At 46.8% G+C, this 15,589-nt stretch overlaps 1 protein-coding gene across 3 annotated transcripts; it reads right to left on the bottom strand.

Annotated features, from left to right (window-relative positions):
* Positions 1-847: 847 nt before the first annotated feature.
* Positions 848-13,949, bottom strand: Klhl23 (kelch like family member 23). Of its 3 annotated transcripts, none has more exons than XM_048426065.3 (4): positions 13,780-13,949; positions 10,858-12,072; positions 7,412-7,564; positions 848-3,246 (listed from the first exon to the last, which is right to left on the bottom strand). In XM_048426065.3, the coding sequence occupies exons 2-4, from the start codon at positions 12,068-12,070 to the stop codon at positions 2,936-2,938; spliced, it is 1,677 nt and encodes a 558-aa protein (XP_048282022.2). In that variant the 5' UTR covers positions 12,071-12,072; positions 13,780-13,949; the 3' UTR covers positions 848-2,935. The 3 variants fall into 3 exon arrangements, with proteins under 3 accessions (XP_048282022.2, XP_048282023.2, XP_085537116.2); XM_048426066.3 differs by lacking the exon at positions 13,780-13,949 and adding an exon at positions 13,219-13,428; XM_085680990.2 differs by lacking the exon at positions 13,780-13,949 and adding an exon at positions 12,882-12,978.
* Between the last annotated feature and the right edge of the window lie 1,640 nt (positions 13,950-15,589).

The following is a 15,589-nucleotide window of genomic DNA, read 5'->3' as shown; positions in this document are numbered from 1 at the left end:
ACTATACATGTGTACAGTGCTACAATGACTCTACTGTAAACCATACACGTGTGCAGTACTGCAGTGACTACTGTACACCATACACGTGTGCAGTACTGCAGTGACTACTGTACACCGTACACGTGTGCAGTACTGCAGTGACTACGGTACACTGTACACGTGTGCAGTACTGCAGTGACTACGGTACACTGTACACGTGTGCAGTACTGCAGTGACTACGGTACACCATACACGTGTACAGTGCTACAATGACTCTACTGTACACCATACACGTGTGCAGTACTGCAGTGACTACTGTACACCATACACATGTGCAGTACTGCAGTGACTACTGTACACTGTACACGTGTGCAGTACTGCAGTGACTACTGTACACTGTACACGTGTGCAGTACTGCAGTGACTACTGTACACTGTACACGTGTGCAGTACTGCAGTGACTACTGTACACTGTACACTGCACATGTGTGCAGTGACTGGCCATTGACAGTACTGAAAACAAGACTAGGGCCTGCTCTTAGGCCCAGCAGGAGACTTGCTGTCACAAAAGACATCTTGTGTATAAGGAAGGAATTCCCTGTGAAGGCGGAGCTAAGCACCCACTGAATGCAGATGAGCGGGCAAAGGTGGGGAAAGTGACTGATTTGTCCTCAGTGGCTCCACAAAGCACACTGTAAAACACTACTGGGAAACGCATTATTTTTCCAGCGTTAACTGTTAAATGTCCTTGAGGAAACAGTAAAATAGCCTACAATTAAAATTACAGATCTTAATGTTCTGTAATTTGTTTCATTGAGTCAGACTGCTTCAACCCAGTTGGCTCAAACTTAAACAGTCTTCACCACAAATACAGTGACTTATTTATTTTTATTGAAAATACAAAGAAAAAAATTCAATAAATTTCAAACCAGTCCGCATCTCCTTACACTAACACCTTGAGTTTATTGAGCACGTCACCTTCCGCATGCATAAAGGCTTTACAGAGGCAATCCTCGTGTGAATCCCAGTTTGCACCGTGCTTCTCTGACTGAGCACAGACACGTCACACTTCTACCGTCTTCCACATAGTGATGCTCATGGCTATATACGCCACCATTTCATTAGCACACTTTCTTTAACATAGAATTCTTCACATTGTTGCTACTCGTTATAATGCAGACATAAACATTCTCATGCATTTATATTTTCATCATTCTCTAGTTTAAAAATAATGGGAGCTCACAGGGCAGAGAACACAGTCCTTTAAAAATTTTAAAATTCACTTCCATTGTGTGTGTGTGTGTGTGTGTGTGTGTGTGTGTGCATACATGTGGCACACAGCACACATGTGGAAGGCAGAGGGCAGCTTTCCGGAGTCCGTGCTCTCCTTCCACAGTGGGTTCTGAGAATTAGATGCAGGTCTCAGGCCCGCAGAGTGAGCACTCTGACCCACTGAGTCATCTCACTAGCCCAGTATGGTCACTTTTATGACTCTTTATAAAAAAAAAAAAAGTACCATATAGCAACTCCAAAGGGTTGTATCTATTTAAAATGCTATCTGACATAAGTATTAAATAGTCTTCTTAAAAGTTTTTTTTTTTAAATCACAAGTAGTTTTATTTAAAATAAAAAATAAGTATTATCTCTTAAAAAACAAAACAATAAACCCAACCTGTGTGGGGCAGATGATCCCACAGCCCACTCAGGTTTGGGTGAAGTAGTGCTCCCCTCCCCTAAGTTAGGGCACATGTGGAGGTGCCCACAGGCACACAGAGGAAGCTGGAAAGGGGAATATCTGGTCCATAGGTCACACAGGGCTCATCTGATTTCAGGTGTTGAGGGGCTTTTGATCTAGACAGATCTGTGTCTGAAAGTGCCAGTGTATATGTATATATATGACTAGGCCAGGAAGCTCTAGTCACGGACGGGTTCAGAGAGTAAAGTCACAAAGTCTGGTCAGCGGCAGTGCTGGAGAGTGAATGCGAAATCTTCTCGTCGATGCATTTTCTACTGCATCCCCACTGTTCTACATGCTCTCTGGCTGTGGATCCAACTTTATATGCAGACATTTAACTATAAAGAGGGTTTTCCAGCATGCTTAAGCCAGACGCCTAAACTAGCAATTTATACCTAAGCTGAAAACTAAACACAGCCCTTAGCATCAGCAAATATTTGACTATTTTCTCTCAGTTTACAACTCTTTTAAATTGCGTTGTAAACTCTTTGAACAATCTTTTGTACAGTGTTTAGTACAGCTCTGATAGTAACTAAAGAATACTAGCAATAAATTATGTACACCGCAAAGGGGAAAGACGGTAAGTAAATCCGCACTCTGAGGAATTCTAAAGGGGAGCATTTTAGAGTGTTAGTTTTGTAGAGGTAGAGAAGGTTCCCTCTTTACATTTCAAATTCCTGCCAGCTGGAGACCTGTACTATACACAGGTACCTCATAGGCTTTGAAAGACAGGTTCTTACTGCGGCCTTGGCTGATCTCGAACTTGCCAGTTAGACCAGGCTGGCCCTGATGTCCTTGAACTTAGAGATCCGTCTGTCCCTGCCTCCCAAGTGCTGGGACTAAAGGCATGCGCCACCGTACCAGCTATACGGTAGGTTCTTAACAGACATTCCTAACACGGCACAAATGATTCTGACTTATACCCAGTGTTGATGCTACCAGGAAGAGAAGATTCAGTACAAAGGTGTCCCACCTTTACCGAGTGTCAGACACTCCAGAGATTCTAGGAGGGGTTAGCTCTCTTAATTAAATGGCATACACGCATATGTAACATTTATCTTATGTTATTCCCACACATCACTGGGTCTGGGAATCGTGCAGAGTTAGAATTAAAAATTTCCAATGCCCTAGCATGTGCCAAATCATAGTAACAAGGCACGCCAAACTCTGCACTCCTTTTACTGTGCCCCAAGTGATGATCTGGTTAGGTCGGCGGACGCAATCAGACATTATACACACAAACACACCCATGAGACCGCATAGCACTGGGGAGATTGCCCACTATTTCCCACTTATTAAGATCTGGGTCATACTTTTCAATGCTCTGGAGATACGTCCCCTTCGAGTAGGAGTACCCGCCGGTGACATAGATGCATCCGTTCATGATGACAGCCCCGCACTCCATCCTCCTCTCCATCATGGCCGCCGTCTCTCTCCACTCGTTTTGTTCTGGGTCATAGCACTCTGTAATGGTAGTCTGTCCACCAACTAAATAGAGCTTGTTTTCAAACGGAACTGAGCACAATCCATATTCTTTTTGGATGGAAAAAAAAAAAAAGAAAAGAGCAAAATTTTAATTCTGATAACAAAAAGGCTATCATACATTGGGTATAATAACTCTGCAATTCAGAACACAAAAATAGAGACATGGTGACATTTAGATTCTGTCACCCTCTGTTGTACACTGGGGCTTAAAATTCAATCCCTGACAACCGACTCAGTTTTCTGTTCCCACTGCTGGGCCATTAGCCCCCAGGGGATAATCACCATTGATGCTGACTCCTAAGAGGGCTCTGCAGGACGACAAGAAGCCCACCCCTCACACCACCGTCTTTCTGGGAATTGCCCAGCATGTGGAGCTCTTTGTTGACATCCATTGTCACTCTTGACAGCTGTCAGCGTTCTAGATGACAGCAGCAGAGTCCTCCTGACAGGACATGATACTAAGGAACTGGTGGAGGTTTCCCAAGGTCTCCACAACCCTGAGACCAAGGACTGACTGCCTGAAGTGTCAGCTACCACTTGCTTCCGAGGATGGTCTGGCTCGCTTCCCGCACACTGCAGTCTAGCCGGGGGCACAGGTGAGAAAAGCAGACATCCAAGCGCTAGGGTTCAAGGCTACCACACTCGGCCATCACGGAAGACGTCCCCCAGCAGAAGGTTGCTGTGGGGATCAGGGCCCTGTGGGACCCACCTCACCTAGACCATCAGAGAGTTTTCATTTCGTTTCTCTCCGTCTGCTGGCTCTTCTAAGTATCATGATATGAGGCAGGCCAGGGGCAGGGAAAACAACACACAAGTGCTTCAGTCTGGGATGTGAGCAGAATTGGAAGCACCGTGGTGAGGAAAACATAAGCCTCAGCTAACCAGGGCAGCTACTCCCTGGCTTCCATCTCTGCTGCCAGGAGGGAATACTGTCACGTTGCCAGAACTTACCACTTTTTTTTTTTTTAAAGGCCCCGAACCACGATTTTTGTTTGGAATCTTCTGAATTTTAAATTTTGGTAACAAGCCAGTCAAAACTAGTTTAAGCACTGTGGCAGCCAAAAACATCATTCTGTGCAAGGTGCTAATTAGTATCTTTAAAAATTATCTCATCAGGAAAAGTTTAATATAAATAAAAACTTCACAACTACAACTGTACATTTCTATTGACTTATACTATATTGGGGGGGGCTGAATTTCAATTTCATGTGCCTTCTAACACTAGACTTAAGTAATATTGCCTTTTAGACTCTTTTTCAAGTATCTAATAAGCCGTATGCAACTCACTGACTTTATGGAACACTTATTTTTTTATTTTTTAAAATTAATTTTTACTTTGTGTCTATGTGTGTCTGCATCTATGTACATATGTGGAACTTGTGCGTGGCTGGAGCCCACAGAGTCCTCTGCAAGCGCTCTTACCCTCTGGGCCAGCTCTCCAGTCCTAGGACACTTATTTTAAAAGTGACCCCTGTTTGGTCGGAAGCATCACCCCCAGCTCCCTAACACCCCTTTACACAAAAAGTCTGGATTGTTTGCCTGGGGGCTTCACCCCAACTCCATTTCAAGCCCCACTCCCCTGGGAGTTGCCTTAGTCCAAACTCCAACTCCGAGAAAGCCCAACCGGTAACCACTCCCCAGGGAAGGTCAAGACCTCTTCCACAGGCTACTTAAACTGCCCCCAGAGAATGACCACGTGGTCTCTGGGCTTTGCATGGTCTTCCCCGCCCCTCTTCTTCCCTCTCCATGCTTTCCCGGGGCCACCTGGGAGCAGTGCATTAAACATGGGCATCTTTTATTTGGTTTAATTTGGTGTGATTGGAACTATTTGTGTCAGTGGAGAGGCTTATCTTAAGAAAACCTTTACAAACCCCCTGCATCATGCACATTAAATATATTAGTGAAAACAACTGCTTTCTAATTGTTTTGTTGTTGTTCATTCTATTTTTTTCTAAACTGGGGGGGTTCATTTTATTTTGTTCTTTTCAAGACAGGGTTTCTTTTTGTAGTTCTTGACTGTTTCTGAACTCTCTCTGTTGACCAGGCTAGCCTCAAACTCAGAGATTCACCAGCTTTAACTCTCTGAGTGCTGGGATTAAAGGCTTGCACCACTGCTGCCTGGCTGTCTTCTTTCTAAATTGTAAATCTGATTTTTCAAGTATTGAGTTTTGGAAAGATAAGTCTGACCACAAAATAAACAGATTAATATGGGACTCAGGATTTAACATGGTGTTTAAAACGGGGGTAACGACGGAGAGCATGGGCCCTAGGCAGGCTACTTGGGCTAAACCTCATTTCTAACAAACATTAGATAGCTGACTTTGAGCAAACCAGTTAGCAACAGTACCATCCTAACTCACAGGATTCCTAAAAGGTTCAAACATGGCAGGGCGTTGGGAAGATGGCTTGGCAGGTGAAATACATGTACACCATACATAGTGTGGACACACACATACCCCACACACGAGCATGTACACCACACACAGTGTGGACACACATACCCCACACATGAGCATGTACACCACACAGTGTGGACACACATACCCCACACACGAGCATGTACACCACACACAGTGTGGACACACATACCCCACACATGAGCATGTACACCACACACATACCCCACACACGAGCATGTACACCACACCACACACAACAAATAAATAAATATATAGTGCTATGGTTTGAATATGGGTAGTGTCCCCCAACGGACACGCTCTCATCAGAGACCAGACCAAAGTGGCACCCAGTCTTGGAAAAGAACCTCACACTGTGAACTAAACAAACCTTTTCTAACTAAGTTCGCTGCCTCAGGCATTTCATTGCAATATTGTAAAGTTGACAAACATAAACAGATTAATACATGGGAAATTATTGAAATAGCGTGCCTGGTCAATCCGAGTAAATATTAGCCATTGGTCAGAAAGTACTACTATTATTACTTTCCATTATGATTTCATTGTTCGCAACAGAAAGTGATGGAGTATTATCTAGACTAGACAACATGTCTGGACTACTAAGACCAATGTCAGAGCCAGGGAGCCTGCAGCCGAAGTCTTCTCTCATGTGAAGATGTCAGCATCCACAGAAGCAGCACCAGACTCAGGAGAGATGCGGGAGCAGCTACATGGGAAGGCAGCAAGAACGGCTGCTCCAGAAAGCTGAAGCTGGGTACTCAGCAATCACATCGCAGATGATGGAATCAAGACGGGCAGAGCGTGGGTCCTGGGCCACCGCTTTCCAAATGTGATTGTGGAAAAGTTTTCTAAGTTACTGACTCCTTCCCCTCATTTCCAAATACGAGAATCAATGACAAACAACCCCTATGCACACAATTTCAGAATGGAAGATAGTGATGCATGTGAAGGACTTAGACAATTCCTAACCTACACAGTGTGCACTCAGTGTTGGTAGCTACTGACAGATATCTCAAGCTTTCAGATTTTAATTTCCCTCTACAGTGACCCCTGGAAAGCCTGTAGAAAAAAAGTGGTTCAAAATAGTAAGGTGAAGTGATGAGAGTTCATCCAAATGCAAACTCTTAAACACATGGCATAACTGTAACAGTCTGCATATTCCCTTCTCCCCAGTGGAGCTGAACCAGGGCCTAACCCATGCTAACCGCAAGTTTTTAATCCCCGGACTCTACTCCCAACACTCTGAAATAGGTTAAGAATAAAAGACAGCAAAAAGGAGCCAAGGACCTAGCTCAGTGGATAAAGCGCTTGACATCCAAGTGTGAGGCCTCGAGTTCAGACCTCCAGCGCTCATGTCAAATGCTGGGCTTAACAAGCATGCCTAAAATCCCAGCAAGGGAACGTGGTGACAGGACAACCATAGGGACTTGCCAGACAGCCAGTCCAGCCAAGTAGGTAAGCTCCAGGTTCAGAGAGCAACTCTGTCTCAAAAGATAAGGTGAGGCAACTGAGGCCCTCTTCTAGCCTACACGCACACGTACACACACACACACACACACACACTCACGTCACAGAAACAAGGCATCTCCTTTGATAGACAATACTTTCCTACATGACTGTTAAGAAAGCACATAGACAGGGCTCTGCATATCTAGGAACAGGTGTTTGACAGTCCCGGAATGCAGAACGAGCATGCTTCTAAAAGAGAAGAAACACTTGCCCAACTGTAATCTCTACGCATTGTCCCGACAATCCTAAAGATGAGAGTTATATACTTGAAAAAGGATTCTTATTACCTGGGTGTGGGCTAGCGGTAATGAGGCTCCATTCGTTGATGTCTGAATTGTAGCTCTGCACCTTGTCATAGGTGCAGCTTCCTCGGTAGCCACAGTGGCCGCCAATGACATAGATGACTTCATGCAGGACACAGGCAGTAGCATTTCCCACACCTGTATGCCAATTAAAACCACATCTTAGATTGTTCATGCTTTTTTGTTGTCTTTGTTATCAGGGAAGATGAATGCAAAAGCACCGTGTGAGGTGCTGAGGGGTAAGAGAGAAAAAGGGAGGCTTCTTGGGCTCTTTTAGGAGTACAAACCATTAGCGCATAGTTAGAGGAGGGGGGAAATACCATAGAGAGAGAGATGCTAACATTATCTGTCAGATCAGAGAGGCATGGCTTCAGACTGGAGAACTCACAGCACAGGGGACATGATTTGCCCTGGGCCTGGTGGTTAGGTCTCCGGCCAGCAGAGGAAGGTGAAGCTGCTGTGCGCAGAGCAAAGCCCCACAGAGGCACATTAGGCAATGCCGAGGAGGCGAGCACAACGGGAGTCGTCACACGAGAATTTAGGACGGAACGTAAGTTGACGCTACATCTGGGCTACATTCGGCAGGACATTTCAGGTTTATAAACAGAGGCAGGAAGAGACTGGAAAGGAAGGAGAGGACTCAGAAAGATGCAGGTACCAACTCACATAAGGACTAGCCGGTGCTTTGGGTGTGAAGGGAAGGGCAGGGGTGAGAGATGGGTCAAGCAGACAGGCTTCAATGACAAGACAAACCAGGCGATTCTGAGTCCTGAACTGGGAAAACTGGGAGACTTTGAAGCCACAGAAAAATGAGGAGGTGAAACAGGTTGGGCCAGGCAAGAAGGGCGGCTCATTTTCCTTGACAACACACAGTTTTCAGCCTTTCAGCCAACTCTGACTAGCACTGTTAACGCGTCCTGCGCAGGTGCATCTCCTTGTTGATCTCTACTTCAGAGGAAAAGTGGGTTTACAAGCAAGGTAGTTATAATGAAAAAGAAAGACCTGGGGGTCCCAAAGAAGCCAATTTCTCCTCTGTATATCATATTCCTAAATGCCCTCCCCCAAAGGAAATGAAACCGAAATTTGACTCTACTCAAATCCAGTTTACCTAACCAGAAAAGGTGTTACTTAACTTCAGAATGTACTGAAAACCAACTGAGAAAACATAACATTATTCTTTCTACTGGAAAATGGGAAAGTAAATTTTTGGCATAAGCTCACTCATCAGAATAGGACAAACAAAGTTGCAGGAGCTGGATCTGCGTGCTACCCTCTCCTGGGTCGCCTAGGCAGAAATCACGTTTTCAAATGAAAGTCAATACACGTCTGCTCCTGTCTGTGATTCACACTAGTGATCCCAACATCTACGAGACTGAGGCCAGAAGACGGTGGGTTTGAGGACAGCCTGGGCTACATAGCAAGACACTGTCTCAAAAAACAAGAGAATGAATCTCTGTGATTTCAAACGCCAGCTGGCATTTGGATAAAAATGGCAGAGTACAGAGATTTCCCATTCCGCCAAGGCTCAGGTAAAAGCATAGGGCTTTCTTTCCCAATAGCTACACATGGCTAGTACTCCACCCCACCCCCAGAAAGCAGTTTCAAATATAACTCCTCATCAGATTTTCAACAGAGTGACACATTTCCATCCTCAAAGATATATTATCTATAAAATCTGTGAGTTGTTATCATTGAGAAATAAAAACAATAAACCTGCAGGTTTACAACTGCTGCTAATGTACTTGAACCTGGCTTGTTTCTTCAGTGGCAGAGGAGTCTGAATGGTCAGGATCGGCCTCTCAATCAGCAAACCCTAGGTACATTCAGGTAAAGCCAAAAAAACCCTAGACAGTAGCAGGCTCTCTGCTCTCTTCTCCCCGTCCCCCACACACATGCAACTGCCTGTGAAAAGCAGGCCCAGTACCAAGGCTTTCCGAGTGCAGCCCTCTACTCCCAGTGGGCTATATGCACAAGGTCCTTCAGCTTTCTCAAGAACCCCAGCTAGGTGATGCTGCTCTCCCTGTCAGACAGATGGAAAACCTGGGCAGAGGGACCAAATCACTCGCCCAAGTTCAGCACAGAAAGTCAGAGCTGGGAACCAGGCACTTTGACTTCAGAGGCAGTGTGTGATCACAAGACCATCTGCCTCTAAGCTTCCGGCTTGTCATCCAAGAATCACATCAGGTCAATTTCTGGTTCGGGTCACATTCCCACACCCTCACCAGTGTTAAAAAAGCAACAGAAAGGCCTGGGAAGAAAAATTCAGGACAAAATGACACCAGCTTGTTAAGAATCTACCAGCTGGTTTTTTTGTTTGTTTGTTTGTTTGTTTTGTTTCTTTTTAAGACCTCTTCCCCCAGCCCTGAGGGAAAGAAGAGCTAGGCTAACTAATCTCAAAAATACAGTGTTTATCAGGCAGACTCTGGGATTCAGTGTGCTTGGCTCTGTGGCCACAGGAAGTAAGACAACTTCGTCTCTGTCCTTTCTTTATTTGGCAAGAAGCCTGCATCCCAAAAGCACGGGTTGTGTGTCTCTGGTTCTCAGGAGAACGTACAATGTTACATCCTGAAGGGATTATTAGCCTTACAAAGTTTTAGTAAGAGACCTCATAGAGATGATCAGTATATTCTAAGGGGGAAAAGCTGGCTATTGAAAAGTGGATTGATACCAGATGTGGCGGTGCACACCTTTAAACCCAGCACTTGGGATGCAGAGGTAGGATCGCTGAATTTGAGGCCAGCTTGGTGTATATAGCAAGTTCCAGGCCAGCCATGGCTACATAGTGAGACTTTGTCTCAAAAAATAAGATAAAATAAAGTAAAAACAAAGCAGAATTGAAAAAAAAAAACATTTTAAGAGCAAATAAAAAGCAAAACCATGAATTAACAAAGGTAGTCAGGTCAGTCTGAACTGGATACAAATTAAGACCAGAAGTAGGATCTAGAAGGATGATGTAAGGAGGAGCATGAATTATACTATTTCCTTACTCACATTAAAACACTTTACGCCACTTCATTAAAAAATTTTAAAGATGGAGTCTTATGTAGGCCATGCTGGCCTTGAACTCACTACATAGCTGATAATGAACCAGGACTTCTGATTGTCTTGTCTCTCCTTCCTGAGTGCTGGGACCATAGGCGTGAGCCACCAGGCCAGTTTAAATGGAGCTGGGGATGAAACCCAGGCTTAGCGTGTGGAAGGTAGGCACTCTACGGACAGTTTTTTTGGGCAGCTTTCTTTAAGTCCAGACAAGCTGGGGACTGTTTTTACCCAGACAATGCTGGGCCAAATTGCTTGTGTAATCTCCTGCTGTAGTTCCTCCGGAATCTCTCAGTGTGCTGCGGTCTTCCTAAGATTGCTTCTCCTGGAGAGTAGACTGCGGCCTGACCTTGAGCGTGTAGAACCACGGGACCAGTCAAAGCTACACTTACCTTTAATCATGTTTGCGATGGGAAGCCACTTCTCTTTCAGCGGATCATAGAACTCAGCTTCTTCTGCGGGAGCCCCTTTCCTATAACCACCTAGAGCATAGACGCAGCCCCCCAGGGTGACTGCGCAGTGGTAATACCTGGCGTTGAGCATGGGCAAGCCTTCGGTCCACTCGTCACTCTCGCTGTTATAGATCCACACTGTGTCAAGAGCGTCTATGTTGTCTGTCCTGTACCCTCCAGTTACATAAATGTTGGGTCCTAAGCATGTAACACCGTAACTCTCCCTGGTATAATCTGGTATTTCTGCTCCCTGAATCCAAACATTTGTCAGAGGATCCCATATGTGAACCTCTGATAAAGGATGCCAGTAATAGCCTCCAATGATATACATGGTGGCTGTGGACCTCTGGGAAATCTCTCTATGCATGGGGTTCAAGGCATTGTAGATGAGGGAACGTATCTTATTTTCAGTTAGCAGGCAGCTTCTCTGAAGGCCTAAAGCTGTCTTTAAGTACACTGGGTCTACATCTATGTTGATATAGCTTAGCAGATTACACAGGCATTCGATTCGATTCTCTACATCATGCGCAGTCCACTTAATGACCGGCTCTATGACAGCTTCTTCCTTCCAGACGTTGAGATTCTTTCTGGACAAGATAAAGAGAAACTTTTCAAGGCTGATTTCGAGAAATTCTTCTTGCTGCCACACTTCCTTAAACCGTGAGCACAGGATTCTTCGGGATTCCTTCTCTAGTTCTGAACACACGTGAAATTCTGCAAAGGAGTGCATCCCGATACAGTTATCAATATCCAGGTGCCTAACCAAGAACTGCTCGCAAGCCTTCTTGACCGAAAGGAACTGCAGCAGATCGGCTGCTTCGAGAAGGCTTTGTACATTTCTTTTAGTTATCTCAATTTGGGAAGTATATGCATAATTTACAAGGCCTTCCAAGATGTCATGGTGGATGCCAAACAGTTTGATTTTACTTTTAAATTTTTCTTTCATGTCCGCTGTGAACATGGCCTTAAAATAATTGCTGCAGGCAGCTAAAACGACTCGGTGACAATGGAAGATTATACCCGAAGGGCACTGAAGGGTAATATCAGTAAATAATCCATCCAAATAAAATGTTCTGAATGCATCCAGAAAATCGACTGGATGCGCTGAATCCTTGAAAAGATAAATGTAATCTTCTTGTCCTTTCAGAGCCATGGCTGCAATAGACATAAACAAAAACGTTTTCAGTCTTGTGTGGGACCGCTAATTATTAACGTTAAATATTCCAATCATCAGACGTTGATGACATCAGGCGTATTCCAAAACCAAACTGAATCCAGTCACCCAAACACCATATGCAAAACGTGCTGAACTATTTATACGATGGTCTATTTAAATTCAGGATAGCTCGGAGCCCTAAATGAGGCCCCTGGATTTTTTCAGTTGTCCATTTGCTAAAAGATCCTTACTGCCCCCAATCACCCATCATCTGCAATCTGTCCCAATCTGGCAGTTCCTCAGAGTTCACACTCCGCAGGCCAAGTGTCCGAGGGGGTCAACCCGCCGCAGCTCGGCCCCAACCCAGCGCTTCTCTCTCGGTTTCAAAGCACACCGAGATGTCACCAAGATGGAGAGACTCTCAGAAAAGGGATCCCTGAGCCCCGCCGCTGGCTGACAGCAGAAGAGCCGCTCGGCCCCGAGCTTGACTCTCCAGCCCGCGCTAGCGCCTGGGCCCGGGCCGCGTTCCCGCCGGGAGAACGCCCCGCCCCGGGGCCCCGCGCGAAGGTTCGACTCCGGGGTGTCGCGCGTCACCGTTGGCCGCTGCCCGCGGCCTCAGCCAGGCCGGGAGCGCAGGTGTGGACGACCTCCCCACCCCCGGGACCCACGCGCCCGCCCTCCCACCCGGCCCCGCACGGCCATTGTCTGCGCTCCGCTGCGCGCGGGCTCGGGGGCGGCCTGGTCTCCCGCGCGGCCCGCTCGCCCCTCCGCCGGCCCCTCCCGGGCTGCTCGGCTCCGACCGACCTACCTCGCCGGCGGCTGGGGAGACGCGGACCGGGGCTAGCGGCCGGCGTGGGTGGGGGCGCCTCCCGACCCTCTGACCATCTTTGGAAACGCGCGGCGGGGCGCGGCGGAGGCCGCCTGCTAGTGCTGCTCCAGCCCACAAGGCGCTCCCGCTTCGGTGGCCCGCGGCTCCCCGCCTCCGCCCGCAGCCCCCCGCAGCCCCCCGCGCCGGCTCCCGCAGCAGGTGGGCCGCGTCCTCGGGTCAGCCCCACTCGGCTCGCGCGCTCACGCCTGTCGCACCGCCCGCTCCGGGATAAACCCCGAGTCCCCAGTTGACGCCGGCGGGGAGTGGGCACGGGTACCTTCTCTCTCCCTGGAGACCTCCTGCCAGCTCAGGCCCGAGGGGTGCGGAGAAGAGAGCGCCCAGAGAAGGCGGCGAAACTAAGGTCTGGGATTAGGGCTGCCTTCAGATGCCACAAGTAGCCGCTTTCTCATAAACTCCATGCTGCCTCCAACAGAGCGCGCAGGAAGGAGCCTTGGGGCTGCTTAGCACACCAGGAGTTAACCTGGAAGCTTCCAGGAGAAGTGGGGGTAGCCTGGGTCAAGGCTTGAGTCCAGGCACTAAGATTCAAGCGGCTCTAAGGGGCAACCGCCAGCCTTCTGGTGATGTCCATTGTGCTGCACGTGAAAGTCCACTTTCTTATTGCAACAAAAGCTAAGAATCACATGCTTTTATCAGCAAGATTTTGGAGAATTTAGGAGCACCTCATAAGGCTGGGAACTGGTAATCGGGTTTGAAAGATGGTCCATGGCTGTCACCCTGAAAGGTCAGGGTAAACTAAGAACTGAGAGAACGCGAGAACTAAGGTGGTTCTTAGAGTATTGCAAGAATGAAAGAGTCTACAGACACATAGTGGCCGTACCTTACATGATGGGAGAACTCTGAACACCCAAGCGCAGAAAACCGAGCCACAACCTCTGCTGAAACTGCACCAGAACAACCAGGAAGCCAACTTCTGTTTCTACCCCCACTTCCACTTCTGGACCAACCCGGGAAATATAAATATGTCAAAACGGATCACAGGCGTTTGTAGCCCACCCCCGGCTTTCCCAGCCAACTCCCTCCAATCAGCTTTCTAGGGTGGCAGAGGTGGAGGCAGCTCTTGCCCCGCCTCCTTGCTTCTTCCTCTCCTTTTTCTTCTATTTTTATACACCCTTCTCATGTCCCTGCCTGCTTGGAGCCTCTGGGAGGGACAAGTGATGATGATTGGCCCTCTTGCCAAGCAAACTCTGAACAAATGCATGCTTGTTCTCCTTTGAGTGGTTTTAGTTTAATTCCACCTCCTAGTGTTGATGTAGTGGTTGTGTAGGACCTCACAACCTCCACTCCAGATTTCGGAAATCTTCATTCTGTTGAAGAGCACCACGTGATATTTAGAAAAAATAAATTGGTCAGAGTCTGGCCAACGATTTAATACCACAGTAAGAAAGCAAAGGAGGCTTTGATTGGGGGGCCTAAAGTTCACTCTGTCACTTACCTAACACAGCCTCGAGCAAGCTACTAAACCACAAACACGTGCATGCGTGTTTTTTTTTCTTTTGTTTGTCTTTTTTTTATCTACTCACCTTTGTGGTCTCTCTGGTTTTTGTCTGTGGTTTTGCCCTGCTGGGAAATGAACCCGCAGTCTCTTTGAAAAAGCACCAAGTGAAGAGTAACTAACTACTCTTGCGATATGCCCCAGGGTCCATGTTTCTCTATGTAACAGACAGCCTTGGCTGTCCTGGAACTCGCTCTGTAGACCAGGCTGGCCTCGAACTCACAGAGATCCACCTGCCTCTGCCTCCCAAGTGCTGGGACTAAAGGTATGTGCCACCACCACCTGCCTGAGAAATAATTTTTAAAATTTTATTTATATGTGTGTGTGCATCACATGTGTGCGTCACGTGTGTGCAGAACCTACAGAAACCAGAAGAGAGACATTGTTGGGTCCCCTAAAACCAGAGTTACAATGACCATGAGCTGCCATGAGAAAACTGAAAACCAAACCCTGGCCCTCTGCAATTGCAAGAAGTCCTCTAACCCACGAACCATCTCTCCAGCATCCCACAGAAATAAATCATAAGAAAATGCATATTATAGGTTATATACCTAACTAGTAGAATCATAACAGTATACGATAGATAACTCTAGAGTAGAGAGCGTCACTATACTGCTATTTGTGCAAAAATTTTGCAGATTGTTAAATTAGAACTTTTGCTTCTAAGCTATCGGCGATACCACACTCCTCTCATCCGAGCAGAGTAGGTGAGAGGATTCTGAGTTTGAGGCCACCCTACAGAAAACAAAAAGACCCTGTCTCAAAACAAAACAAAACTTTTGCTTACTGTGTCTAATGCTCCCTAGTTCTGAATTATTGCTTAAAATGTTGCCTGAGGCTAGGGATAAAGCCCGATGGCTAAGGTGCTTGCTGCACAAACACGAACCCTTGAGTTCAACTCTCACAACCCTCTTAAAAAGCTGGGCACAAAGGCCTGTGCTTGTAATTCCAGTACTCAGAATGTAGAAAGGGATGGACTCCTAGGGCTCACGGACAAGCCAGTGCAACCTAAGCCAGGAGCTGCAGGCCCCAGTGGGAGACACAGTCTCAAAAATCAAAGTAGGTATTTCCTAACAACGCCAGGGGTTGATCTCTGCCATCTACGCACACACATCACGTGTTAATGAGCCTCACC

Source organism: Myodes glareolus, chromosome 21, assembly GCF_982192425.1.
Source record: "Myodes glareolus chromosome 21, mMyoGla1.1, whole genome shotgun sequence".
NCBI lineage: Eukaryota > Metazoa > Chordata > Mammalia > Rodentia > Cricetidae > Myodes > Myodes glareolus.
Note: the sequence above shows the minus strand (reverse complement) of the source record. Positions and strands in the feature narration are given on the sequence as shown.